General features: G+C 40.4%; 1 protein-coding gene across 5 annotated transcripts in view; it reads left to right on the forward strand.

Annotated features, from left to right (window-relative positions):
- Positions 1-13,672, forward strand: part of POMT2 (protein O-mannosyltransferase 2) — a 29,681-nt gene extending 16,009 nt beyond the window's left edge. For 4 of the 5 annotated variants that reach the window (XM_071745889.1, XM_071745891.1, XM_071745893.1 and 1 more), the window contains exons 12-21: positions 133-211; positions 962-1,113; positions 2,749-2,840; positions 3,922-3,998; positions 5,157-5,228; positions 5,434-5,493; positions 5,704-5,809; positions 7,668-7,808; positions 8,424-8,538; positions 9,113-13,672. In XM_071745889.1, the coding sequence (XP_071601990.1) occupies positions 133-211; positions 962-1,113; positions 2,749-2,840; positions 3,922-3,998; positions 5,157-5,228; positions 5,434-5,493; positions 5,704-5,809; positions 7,668-7,808; positions 8,424-8,538; positions 9,113-9,218 (1,000 nt within the window). In that variant the 3' untranslated portion in view covers positions 9,219-13,672. Of the gene's footprint in view, positions 1-132; positions 212-961; positions 1,114-2,748; positions 2,841-3,921; positions 3,999-5,156; positions 5,229-5,433; positions 5,494-5,703; positions 5,815-7,667; positions 7,809-8,423; positions 8,539-9,112 lie in introns of those variants that run through there. The other variant, XR_011726279.1, reaches the window with a different exon arrangement.
- The last annotated feature ends 489 nt before the right edge of the window (positions 13,673-14,161 follow it).

Consider the following 14,161-nt stretch of genomic DNA (forward strand, 5'->3'; position numbering starts at 1 on the left):
TTCACTCTATGGCTCCCATTGCTGTTGGAATTCCATGGTCAAAGTGTCTCCGAATGGCTCACACTGAACTTCTTACCACAATTAAGTGAGACATATAAGCAAAGCAAGGCTTGACTTTTAATTTCATTTCAGAACTTCTAGAAATCTTCACAGTCACCAGCATGAAGCTCCCCTAACAAGGAAGCATTTTCAGGTCACTGGCTATGGAATAGTAAGTGAACAGCAAGATAAAACAAAAGCTCCTTCTTTTAGGGAGAGTCCATACCATGCCAAGGGGATTTATTCTTGCTTTTTCAGTTTGCTAGCTAAGGTGGTAGATGTGCATCTGTCGTTCCGGCGGAAAAACTGATTTAGAGTGAAATGGCTTATCTCTCCTTTGAGGTCTATGTAATGTGAACACAAATAAGAAAATAACTTAAGAATCTATTGCCAGTCTAGCTTTGGCAGCATTCAACTCCAGAAATGCCAAACTGAGCAACCTTAAAGTTGCTCTGACAAGTATTATTTTATGTATTTGGCCTTGTCACATAGACAAGTGCCTTTTTTGACAGAACGATGACAGAATTTTGAATCATGAAAATGAAATCTGCTTTGAGAGCTGAATTTCCAAATGCAAGGGGCGGTTGCCTAAACCCCTTTTGTGAAGCTGCCAAGTTACCCTCATCTAAAACGTAACTCTGAGCCACAGTCAAGTATGAATTGGAAGCAAAAAAAAGTAAGGTTGGCAAGATGAAGATGTATTTGTGGGTAGTTGCTCAGGTCTTGTGATGGGAAATCTCTTCTGTGAAGTCTGAGTGACGGTAGCTTGAGTTCCTTTGTTCAGCTTTGCCATCGTTAGAGTTTCAGAAGTTTCTGTTTGCAGTACTTCAGTCCTCTATGTCTTCTAGTGGGTTTTGGGGTTTTTTCCTCCTTATTTTTTTACCTTATTTTTTTATCCTCCTATTATATGTTTGCATAACAGAATGGAACAGGAGATTCCAATGATTTCTGGCGGATTGAAGTGGTAGGCAGAAAGGCTGGGAAGCTTATCAAAGTCTTGCGAAGCCAGGTCCGGCTAACCCACGTGGCTACAGGGTGTATATTGGGCTCTTCTGGAAAGACTCTGCCAAAATGGTAAATAACTTTTAATCCTCCACCAGCCCTACAAGGCCTTGAACTGACATGCTCCTTTGCAAAAAACATACTTTCAGACTGAGCAGTAATGTTTTCTCAATTTCTTTGTCTTTAAAAGAACAAAAAAGTAACTAGCAGGTACTAAAAATATAACCAAAGGAGAATATCTGGGTTAGGGTTATGTAGACTGGAAGTATTCAGCTCTGAAAATAAAATAGCTTACTAAGAGATCCAAAAGTGGCATGGGCATAGATTTCATCATCTGGTAAGTCCAGGAGAGGATGACAGACATGTTCTCCAAAGCTCATTCTATCCTTGGGGTTTACAAAAATTGATGGAAACTAGGACAGTTCGTGAAGTTCCGTACCATAATCGTCCAGATTTCTTCTATTGATATTAATTTATTTTGTGGTTGGAAGACCTTTGCCATTTTTACATGTGGCATTTGAATTGAGGGCAACAGTAACAAGCTGCTATTAGTAAGAGTCATGATTTAGTATGTCCTTGGATTATATATATTCTTCATTAAGGTGAGGGATATGCAGAGATATCCAGACTAAAGCCAAGCAAGCTGTTGTGTCTGCAAACTGTATGGGATGCTAACATGGATCCTGAAGCAGCAGCTTCTTTCCAGAGCAGCCTCTGTTACTGCCAGTTTAGGTTTTCCTTTGCTGTGTTGTAGTTAAAGGGGCTTCCAAGGAATCCTGTGGATGCTGAATCATAGTGAGTGCAGTCAGCTGCCTCTGGTGACTGCCTGGTCAGGAATTCAAATGCCATGTTGCCTCTACCAGTGAAAGTGTGCTCGTAGGTAAATGATGATGTTGGGTTGAAAAATGTAAGTAAATCACAAGCACAAGCTGATGGTGTGAATGCAAGTTATTGCCACAAAATATTGATGATATGAAGAGCTGAGAGGTAAAATAGTTGTTAAGTGAAAATAAGGATGGATAGATTATACTGGATTTTTATATATTTTTAGGAATTCAAGGGGGAGTAATCACTGTCCTTCAGAGAATAAAGTGGTATTTAATTAATGAATTAATTAATCAGTGGAGTTAAGTCTGCTAAGTGGTGACTGATACAAAACTCCTTATTAATCTGTCACATTACTGCAGGGTTTTGATGCACTCTCTCCCAAACTGTTTGATGTGACCAGCTAGAAAAAGGGTGACAGACTAAAAGAGTAGTTGGTGGGATCATTTGAAGTCCTCCTTTTGCTTCTGTAAAACCATTGCTGTAGACAACGTTATTTAAGACTTAAATTAGCAACAGTGATTTTCTTCTAGAAAGACTGAGTGTTGATTTGAAATAGTTTCTAGTTGTCAGTGTGCATCATCTTCAGAAATCCCACTGGTTATGTATGGAGCTAGTTTTTTTAGTTTAGATGCCCAAAGTTAGAAGCATGGTTCAAATATTCAGTAGAATTTTGCTGTTGGCTGCCTTGCAAATCTGTTTCACCTTCTATAGTGGTGGTTAGGGTGTGTAAGAGTGTGTAAGAATGCAGCTGCTGGGTTTGAGTGATGAGGTTTGGTTATGGGGGAAGTGTAAAGTTGAATAGGAAAAAAATCAGACATGAACTGGAAATATTGAATTATATTTTGTCAAGTGGTGGCTAACTGTTCTACTGTTCTTCAGGGGCTGGGAACAAGTGGAAGTCACCTGCACACCATACCTGAAGGACACTCCCAATTCTCTCTGGAACTTTGAAGATCACATTAACCCTAGGTGTAAGTCGTTTATTTCCTTTTACTTTGAGAATGCATCTTGTCTTGCTATTAAAGGAAGGGATGATCTATCAGATGGCAAAAACTGTTATGCAGTGTTTGAAATTTGTGTTCTTTCCCAGCTCAAGTGCAAGCTTGTTGAACTTGTTCAGAGATGCATAGCCTTTTTCTACTTCACTGCTTGTACTGTAAGCTTGCAATAATGTTTCAAGTGTAGTGGAAGTATAAAGACTTTAAAGAATTTTGAGCTCTTAATGAGTAAGAGAAGTGTAAAGTTTTATAGGCACTGAGTACAGTTATTTTTAGTGTTATTGGTTTAATTTGGATTATTGTTATTGACATGTGTATGCCATATATACTACAATGATTTTTTTAAAAAAAGCTAGGATCCACCCTATTTTAATGTGGTTTTTTCCTTCTTTTACCAGGGACATGCTATATAATAACATTGCAGTACCATTGAGAAATAAATGAAGTGTGACATAGAACTAAATTTGCCAATAATGACAGAAGGGCTTTGCAGCCTCATCCAGGAGTTAGATATGTGTACCAGCCTCATTTGGCCTGAATTATGTGATACAGTTTTCATCCCATGAATTGCAGATGACTTGGGCTTAATTCTGAGTTATTAAAAAGCTTAGTGTTCTTCATCCTTTCAGAGCAGCTGTGTGCAAACCAAAGGAGAGCATTCCTGGGCTGCTGATTTTGTGGAATTTCCTCTTCTGTTGTAATGCATTTTACATTCCCACATTCCTGGCTCATCAAGAGATAAACAGAAGCCTATGAACAACACCTCCAATTTCTGCTAGAAATACTAACCAGTTTATTTCATGGACTTTTATCTATTACTATTCCTCCTGGAAGTAAAGGAGGAAATCTAGGAATACATCAATTGTCAAATTTTCTGGGGGATGCTTTTGACCACAAGCCTCTGTGTTTAGAATATGAATGAATTGCATAGGGGATTAAAAGAGGTGCTAGAAGCAGATCTGTCAAAAGAGGAGAGAGTTTAGTTTATTATGAAAGAAGCAAATAAAAGTAAGCTATATAGATTTCTAATCAATTTTTCTCTCTTTTTCTAAAGTGCCCAATATCAGCCTGGATGTTTTGAAGCCCTCTTTTGCAGAAATTCTTCTAGAATCACACATGGTTATGATCCGGGTAGGATATAATTAACTCTAGGTTATAATTTTCTTCCTCCTTTGTCTGCATGAAATAGTAATAGCATTTCCTGAGATATCTGGTGATGGGTGCAAGCTAGGGCAGAATTTACATGCCCCAGCAACCTACTTGAATTTATACTTAGAAAAAGAAGCTGATCTTGCAGCTAAATTTTAAAAAAATTTGGAAGCTTTGAGCTTGATGCCAGTCTCTGCTGTTGGTGTGATCTATTCACAGCCTAATTATGTAAACCATACATTGCTAAAATGCCATTCTTTAAAGCAGAGTTGAAAATTTTCCTTACACTACTGGAAGTTTTAAAAGTCAAACGAGTATTTATGGAGCAGGAGGATGTTACTGTGGTCAGAGTAATGAAAACTAGCTAAACAGATATTTAGAACAATAAATGTTTGGATCAAAAATGGAAAACATCTACTTTTTTTTAGAAGTTTCATCGAGGTGCTGTGTTTTCTGCTTTCCTCTTCCCTATATATCCCTGAATATATATATATACATAAAAAAGAGCTGGATTTAGTACAATCAAGGTATACTACTGTTGTGTTCTTTCCTCATGATTGTTCTTTGTGCTACAGCCCTTCTGTCTCCTCAGTGCTTTGTCTGAAGCATGTTAAGTTACTAATTTGAGAAAGAGTCTAGGGTTTTGTTTGCTACTGTTTGTAAATCTCTTCTCAGGGTTTTTAATAAAGGTAGTCAGACAAATTATTATTAATGGTAAGCATTTCCATGGCAACCAGTGATATTGCAGTGTCAGGTAAAGAAGCACCTGCATGAGTTTCCATGGAAATAATCTGTTTGAGGCTTTTATTTCAGAGTGAAGGGAAACCTGTTGAAGTAGTCTACTAATGAATAAAGATTGTGCTTATGCAACATGTATCCTCAGTGACAGAAAAGCTGAAGAAGAGAAAGGAAAGAATATTGCCTTTAATGGCACCCAAAGAATATTTTCACTTGTGCAGTAGTATTAAAACATTCACTGTCCTCATTGTGGCCATCTGAAGAAGATGATGTGTTTATGTAGTCAGAAAACAGCCTTTACTCAGGAAGAGTATTCATGTCTGTTTGCATACCCAGACATTTCTGGGCAGACTTTGCAGCATAACTGCCTACTCACTTAAGTTTATTTTTACTTATCTATAGGGTAACAGTGGCCTCAAACCAAAGGACAATGAAGTTACATCCAAGCCTTGGCACTGGCCCATCAACTATCAGGTATATTGATCAATCCACTTTCCTTTCTGTTTTCAAGTGCTCTTACTTCAAGAAGCACAGCACCTTAATTGCATTGGAAATTATGTCAGCTTTGTTTTATAACACCTGAGCTGCTGGAATTTGTGTCACCTTTGCTGCCATGCATAACAAGCACAGTCTGGATTGATGCACGCCCATTAAACTCACTTCTGGTCTCTTTCCTCAGGGCCTGCGTTTTTCTGGTGTCAATGAGACTGATTATCGGGTCTATCTGCTGGGAAACCCAGTAAGTCGGAGTGGGAGATTCCAAGCTAATGTCCTGAGCAAATTTTAATTTACTTATTCTTCTACCAGTGACATATTCTCTACCTCCTCCTTCCTCTGGACTGTCTTTCTCGTTGTACTCTTAAGCCTGCATGTAGCTTTTAATTTCCTCTCATAGTTGCATTTCTATGTCCAGCCTAAAGTCACAAATCTTTCTTTTTTTCCTATGTAGGTGATTTGGTGGCTAAATCTGGTGACTATTGGATTATATCTCCTGATAGCAGTTTCCACAGCAGTGACCCTGAAGAGAGGTGTCCAACTGACATCTGAACACAAAGGTGAGGTCAGTCTGCCTGTCAATTCACTATGTATATTGTAACATCCATTATAACATACAGGAAAGCTCATCGTGGGACTCGTGTATTAAAAAAAGTGGGTTTTTTTATTGTTGCTTTAAAATGCTGCTGGTGGAACAAAATACACTCAAGGCAGCTGTGTTTACAAAACACTAAGCTATACAGTAATTTGAAAGTGTTGCACTGAACAATGTGATTGTTAACAAAGGGTTCCATGCTCTGGAAATAATCACTCTGATGAATAAATCTCACTTTCTGCATGGCAGAGCATTCCCGATGCATTGCTGACTTTCCTAAGCCTGTAAGGCTTGGTCAGAAATCCTCAACTCAGCAAGGGCCCTGAGACACCTGCTTAACCAAGGAGAACAGCAGTGAAGGTGACTCACAGGCAGAAGGTGTGATCAGTGGCTCTTCAAAAGTCTAACCACTCTTTTGCTGGAGAGTACAGAGCTGGACTGGGTATAAATTGGGATCATAAGGTGATCCAAACATATGAGTGTTAGCAGACTTTTTCTGCCTTTTTTCCTTGCAGAAGACAAAGATTTGAATTAGTCAGTAGCTCACATGCCAGTTCTGCTCTGGAGGTGATCATCCAGCCTAGCACGGGGGTTGGTTATGAACTGCCCAAGAGCCAAGATGCTGGCCACAACTGCTGTCAGTTGTGTTGATAACTACAGCTCAGAAATTACCAGATGCATATCTGTTAGAAAGACAGTGTTTTGATCTGGCCATGGTAGTAGGAGAATGTGATAAAATGGATGTCAGGGAAATGTTCCTGATGCAGAGATCCACTGCTCCCTTGGATTTTAGCTTATTCAGCATTGCAGACTTCCAAGGTGTTTTTTCTAGTGCAGATACTTACCCCACATATGTTATTGATAACAGGCTTCCTTTCACAAATGCCTTTTGCAGGCACCTTAAAAGTGTGCCAAGGACTTTGTGTGCCAAGGGTGGGAAACTGAACTTAAGTTATTGAGCAACATCCACAAGGGAAAGAGTGGATGCTTCATATCTCAAATAGTTTAATAGTGGACAGATCTTAAAAAAAAAAAAAATACTGCGAGGATCTACCTGTGTTGTCTGTAAGGGAGGCAGACAGCTGATCAATGTGCTGTGTCCAGCTCTGCATGTGCTCTGTACTACTGTAGCAGGTACAGTGGTTTGAAATGGGAAATGAATCCTGATATTTATGAAAAGCAAGCAACAAATGCAAGAGATGCGATGATCCTTTATTATGTCAAATGCCAAGATTACAGAGCTTTTCACAGACCCTAGTAAGTCATACTTTGACCATTCCAGTTTGCTTCATTTTATGGATCTTGTGTGGGAAGGGAATTCTAAAATGTGATGTGAAACTGTTCATTTACAGCTACACAGTAAGTTATTAGCTAAGCTGCATGCAGACACAAGATTTTTCAGTCCCCGAGGCTCCAAAAGCTAGGAAACATTTCTTGCCAGGAAGGGCTGGCAAAGTGATCATCTTGACGGTCTTATTGCAGAGAGAATAAAAAGCATCAGAAGCTGGGATGACATAATCAGTCTAATGTACATCCCAATAAACTGCAAGTTCAGTCTTAACATAGAGCATGGTCAGCCTCCTGCCTGTCTCTTGAGACTTAGGCCTTTGCATATCTTTTCTGATAACTGTTCCTCTGAACAGTGTTTGTATGGTTATAAAGAATGCAGCTGAGGTGGTGCAGAAGCTTGGAGCAGTTTCAGACCAGTACCTGATATCCTGCAAAGATCATCCTTTTGAGTTTACTTACTGTGATAAGTAAATTGCAAAAGAGGAACTGTAGATGAGTTTTTCTCTGCTGAAGTATGTTTATTTGTGTTCCAGAACTGTCCAGAGTTGTGCTACATGGCGGCGGACAGATCATGCTGGGCTGGCTCCTTCATTACCTCCCTTTTTTTATGATGGGCCGAGTTCTCTATTTTCACCACTACTTTCCTGCCATGCTTTTTTCAAGCATGTTGACAGGTAGATATTAGAGTCTAGGAGAAAATGTTTCTGTTAAATGAAATGTTTTCAGACTAAACAGTATGTATGTATGTATGTATATATAGTAGGGTTTTTGCTTGCTTATGCAAAGTGCTTGAAAACACTGACTAATTCAAAATGTTTTTCACAAAGAAGCTTGCATTGCCAAATTGTCTTTATTTGTTACCACCCTGAAAAGGCAGTCATGTCTGGCACTCAGGACATGTATATTTAGAGATGTGATTCCTATTTTCTGCTGTGTCACTATTCTTACATATGCTTTTAAAAAAGTTACTTTCCTTTGTTTGCTGCCCCTGCTTTTCTGTCATGTCTGTTTATTCAGTCTTGGTGCTTTTTGTGATTTTGTACCAACTTAGCATGCTGGGGCCCAGATCTCTTTTGCAGTTATTTGAAATGAAAGGTAGAAAGATAGAACCTTCTGCTGATACAAAACAATCGCTATAGGTCTGAATGTCACCTAAGTAAATTAATTTAAAAATCACCAAGGTCTTCTGGTGTTAATAGAGTGTTGTCAGCCCAGTCTGTGGCTGAATGTATCATGTCTTTTCTTTAGCCTCTGCATTGGTCCTGACTTCTACCTCTTCCTTCTGCTAGGAATCACCTGGGACACACTACTGAAGTTCTGTGCTGGGTTCTTCTCACCCAGCACTATATCTAGAAAAGTATATGGAGGGGGATTCCTGGCACTGGTTCTGCTCATTGTGTACAGGTAAGTGTTGAAAGCTGAACTTCTTGTGAATGTGTGATAGTCACTGTCTCAATGAAAATCTTAGTGCCTGTTAAATATTCTTAACCTTTGTCTCCGTCTCTCTCCTGTTCTGAACTTGTCAGATATCATCAAGCCAAATCTTAAACCCTCAAATTTCATTAGATTCAGCAACTATGTCCTGATAGTAATGCTTTATAAAATATTTCCATTGCAGGGAATCTTTCTTCTTTCCCAGCACTCGGTGGGAACACTGTTCTTCTCTGAACTTACTGCTCAGTGATTCTAGTCCCCATGTAAGATGGTGCTACAATCCCTTGAATCCAAACTTCATTGCTGTATGTTTTCTCAGATGGCTTTTCTCCAAAGCTGTTGCTTTCAGAGAGAAGATACCACCTTTGCTAACACTGTGTACTATGTAAATACCATGTTGTGCAGAGATTAGAAGGTCCCCAGCCCAGCTCAGAGCAGCCCAAAACCAAAGGTCACTTAGGACATCCCTGTTGACAATTCTGCTACAATGTTCTTGAGACAGAAAATGGTGTGGTCCCTGATGGGTTTTTGTTTCTTTCCACAGCTTCTACCTCTTCCATCCTCTGTCCTATGGAATGATAGGACCAATGGCCTCTGACCCCAATAGCCCCATGGCAGGGCTCCGGTGGATGGACTCCTGGGAATTCTAGAGCCAGCAAAGGGAGCCTGGGAACATGGATGAGAAGTGTGAGAAGTGCTGCCTGTCAGGCTGATTCTGGTGCTTTGGACAGGTGACTGTAAAATGCCCTCTCTGGAGAACTCTGGGTATGGTAGCCCTGTTGCTTTGGCAATTTTTTTCACTGCCAGCATTGGAAGATGCAGAGGACAACTGTGAAGAGGTCCTCGTAAAAAGACTCATTTTTTTAATCCTTAGGTTATATTTCTAGACAATTAACTGCTTAAATCTCAGTTCTTTTGAGCAATAGATATCGGTCAAACAACAGTGGGATTGCAGCAGTCAGACCAGTACAAACTGGAGGCTGTGTGTAGTTGCATGTTTGAGTGTGTGTGTCTTCCTTCTGGTAATCTAAGCACCATTGCAGTCTGAGAGCCAGACAGTGTCTGAGTCAGTAGGACTTTTATCATGATTAACAACCTTTCTTATGGTAAGGTTTTTGAAAGCTTCATGTAGGTATTTGTGGACCTCCATTCTACTCTGCCCTGGCTGTCTGTGGTTATTTTTTGTTCTGACCCTGAGTTTTTAGAGTTTGGCTGAAAGGGAGGGGATCTGCTTGAAAACCCCAGAGCCATCGTGCCTTGCCTGTCTCTCCAGCCCTCTGCAGAGAGAGATGGAGATTGTTTATTCCTGTATACTGCCCTGCTTTCTGGTCACCTTTAGTCATTTATAACAATCACCTACCAGGCTTGCACTCAAAGCCAGACTGTTCCAGCTCAGCACTTTGTAGCTTCTTTGCAGTTCTGTCTCAAACTGCTAAGGAAATTACAGTGGAAATAGCAGACAATTTATTTTCTTGCCCCAGTATGCTGTGAAGACCAGCTTCTTGGGGGTGTACTAGAGACTGAAGTGATAGCTTGGGAATTTTATAGACAGTTGTCATTCATGTTTTGATCCCAGCTATTCCAGTGCTAGTACCTGGGCTTTTACGGGGAAGGCTTCATGTTAATGAATGTATCATCTGCAAAACTGGCTGTCAGTGCCATGGTATCCCTGCACAGTATTCCAGCAAGTTCTCTCTCATAGATTGCTGACCATCAAATTACTGTACTGAAGAAATTGTAAGGCCAGGCAAAAATTCTTTTGTCTGCTAAGTGTCGATAGCTGCTGGATGCTGAATCCACTCCTTCCAAGAAAGTGGAATACTATTTATCAGGTGCCTTTGTCCTGTGTAAGAGTTTTGTAAGAGCTTTTTGTAAGAATTCCTTTTATTCCATCTCCTATTCTTCACCCAATTTCTATTTTTCCTTGCAGTTCAAGGTTGCTACCTTGTAGCATCCAACATGAATGACACTTAGACCCTAGCTGTGTTCCTCTCTCAAGAAGTAATATTTGCAAAACTCTTGTGTATTCTCCAGGGAACTCAAGCCTTTAATTTCAGAGTTCATGCTCTGTTTCTCAGCCTTGCATCAAGGTTACAGGTGCAGGGTGAGCAGTGGCTGTGTCCATCTTTAAACATGAATTGTGCATTCCTTTCTCATACCAAACCTTGAATTCTAGTGTATTTCCCATACCACACCAATGTTCAGACCCAAGGCACTGTTCAGTAGGACAGCTGCTTGCTCTTGTAAAGCTGTGGCATAGTGTGTCAGATCTCCCTCCAGAAGCTGACTCCTATAGACACTGAGAAGGTATGAACCTATATTTTTTATAGGCTTTGAGTTGATCACCTGCTGGTAATAAATGGTGGGATGTCATTGTGCTAATTAGCTTCTGGGCTTGATGATGCTTTTCCATTTACTATTGCAGGAAGTGCTCCCACCTGTATAAGCTGAGCTAGGGGTTCACAAACTGTTAATTTGGCAGCGTGGCAGACAGACAGTGCAGTGCCTCTTTGTACAATGTGATTTAGTCTCTTCTGCTCTTGGTGAGGTTATCGACTTAATACCATACTATGCTCAATATGAGCTTTCCCTAAGGTAGTCCTGTTGCCATGGGGAGGATTTGGTGATATCAGAAGAGCTGATAAATCTGTGATTTAAGGTGTAGATTTTTTTTCCAGTACATTGAATCACACAGTTGCCCTTAATGCTACCAACAAAGAAACCTAAGAAACCTGTGAGTGTTTTGGAATTACAGTTTCTAACACTCTTTGTTCATCAGATTAAATCTGTGAGAAAGCAAAGATCAGCTCAGTAACCTTGGTAACTTCAGTTGCTATGAAGGGGTCAGCTTTGTAGGAGCTGCCTGAGGAAGATGAGCCAGTGTTTTCCTTGGCCAGAGTCCCTCTATCCTTCATTGTTAATAATCTTTTGGGTGGGGCAGCTGAGTTTGGGGATTGGCCAGATGAAAGTGGCAAATGTCATGCTCCCATCCCACTGTCCAGCACACAACCCCAGCTTCTGTTCGGCACAGACAAAGATATATTTTTCTTCAGGACTGCCATTTCAGAAATCCTCTGAGACCATGTGATTGGCACTGAGACTCATCTGTTTCGTAAACCTTTTGTGCTGGTAAAGGGATGGAGGCATACAGTGAAAAACCCTGGTTATTCCACAAGAGGGAGCAACCTGCAGCAGAATTTATTTATTTTTAAAAATCTGAAGTGAAAAGTATCAAAAAGTATTTAGAGGACTTAGAGGGCAGACATTTCCTCTTCACTTTGTGGACATTAAGAGCTGGGTTTTCAAGTAAGCGTAAATTGATGTTGCTCTGTTTTCTTTCAGGAAAAAAATACTGCAACATTGTTCTAGTTAGAATTTGACCTGCGGTATTTGCTTCACAAAACAAAACCTATGGCTGTCAAGCCATAGGTGGCACATAGTAATAACCAGTATTTTGTGAGGTCATTAAAATACAGTAATTGGGAGTCCCTTACCGACTTAAATGTCTGAGTGGTGCAGATGTGAGGGTGCAGGACACTCTTTGCTCTCTGAATAGAATTTGGGCTGCTTGAGTTCAGTTTATTTTTGCTTGTGGAATGAGTTCAGATTCATTTTGAGGAGTGTTTTAGTCCTCTTCCCCAGTCATGTGAAAAACAGCTAGTGGTGCTCTCTGGAGCAGCTGCTCTCTTTGAATTTTGCCTGAAAGGGCTCCTTTTATCACTAGCAAAGTATTTCATCAAACTGTATCTGTGGATTCAAATCTCAAAAAGCTTCAGGCTGCCACATTCCCTGCTTCAAATCCTTTTTTATGTGTAAACTGTTTTTACCTCTTCAGTCTTTGGAGGGTAGATAGAAGCCCTCCAGCCTCATCTAGCTTCATTCTAGACAAGCCATCCATCTTAAAAGGTTTCTATTAACAACCACTTCAGGACACGGATACACACATAGCTGGGACTATTTCAGCAGCTGGGACTGGCCTATTTCCAGGAACTGGGCTACTTATGCTATGAGGCACTGATGTGACTTTGAGGAGGATTTGAATGGAGAGTCCTGTTCCAAGGTTGCAAAACCGGAACCTTGTTACAGAAAGGTAAACAACTGTGTTATTAGACAGTTCCCTCCTGTATCCCTCTGAGAATCATTTTCAAGGGAGTTGAGAGCGAACCAGCTGTCAGCACAGAAACGCAGGCATTTACTTGAAATTCTGCATTGCCATGCTTGGCCACTTCCCCCCCAGAGGCTGTGCCTGTGTGACTTACGCTCTGGGGTGGCACTCTGGGCACAAGTACCATCTGGGCACTGTTTCCTCCTCTCAAGATCCTACTGGCTATATGAAAATCTCCTTAGTGGTGCTTGTGCCTCTGCCAGCTGGGGAATATAGGTAAGTTTTATTTTTTCTTCCTTGACCCCAGACACTGGCAAGTGAATGTGATGAAAGCAAAAATGTGTGGGGTATTGGAAAAACAGAAGGCTCTTTTCTACTGGGAAAGGAATGCTGAGGATAAGAGCACCACCTCCACAGAATACTTGCCCACTTGAGGGGCTGTGGGCTGCAAGCAGTCAGGACTGAAAATTGCCTGTCTTCCTTGAAGTATTAAGACCTTGGTTGCATGGTTGATTGTGAGCTGCTTTACTTTTTAACTCCCTTACGCTCTTTACTTGAATGTCAAGGGCTATGACTGTCATAAATAATACCTGAGGTAGGGAGCATACTAGCACAGAAGCCACTACTGCTGAGTTTATAATTGGTCTTAAAACTTTGTTTATTGTGTTTTACAAGGGGCTCTGTTTAGAGCCATCCTTGGAGAACTTGCCCCTGACTGCACAAGAGTATGGATCAGCAGTGAGAGGGGTTCTTTTGTAACTCTGTCCTTTATTCTGAACCTTTCCTACTAATTCTGTGTGTGTGTGTGTGTGTGTGTGTGTGTGTGTGTATCTGTCCATGAACTAAATATCTTCTAACTTAAGTGTAATTACTGCACCATACGGTGTGGATGGGAGAATGTTCCCTTGAGCTATAAATGTATTTTGTACAGGAGAGCATGTAAAATGAAGTAGAATTTGGAATTTAGTTTTGTAATAAATACCTCTTATTTCAAGCATTCTCTTTGCATCTAGATCTTCGGGTATTTTTTTTCTCCTTTTCTCTCTCTCTCATGTGCACACTTGAAGTAGCAACATAAACTGTAAATGGACTCATTACAGAGTTTGACTTGGGACAAGGGTGATCTACATTAGCTTTTGGCACATAAATTGCTGGACTGCAGTTTTAGGAGGTCAGGTTTTACTGCAGTCCAAAAGATGTGCTGGCAAGAACAGCAGGAAGTGAAACTGGTACATTTGGATGAGAATAAAATAGTATCTGTTGAACTGGGTTTATTTCTCCCATGCTGAAGATGTGTTCAATTATAAATACATATGACATGTCAGGTTTCATGGGTATATTACTCAAGCTTCTGGTAAGTTGTCTATGAACTCTTCATCTGACACATCAAACATTTTATTCAGGAACCCAATATTGTTTTGTAAGTCACTTTTACATTGAGTGTGCAGTTTGTCTATAACACCACAGTGATGCACAACTTTACACAAA

This window comes from Heliangelus exortis, chromosome 5 (genome assembly GCF_036169615.1).
Source record: "Heliangelus exortis chromosome 5, bHelExo1.hap1, whole genome shotgun sequence".
NCBI classification, from domain to species: Eukaryota; Metazoa; Chordata; class Aves; order Apodiformes; family Trochilidae; genus Heliangelus; species Heliangelus exortis.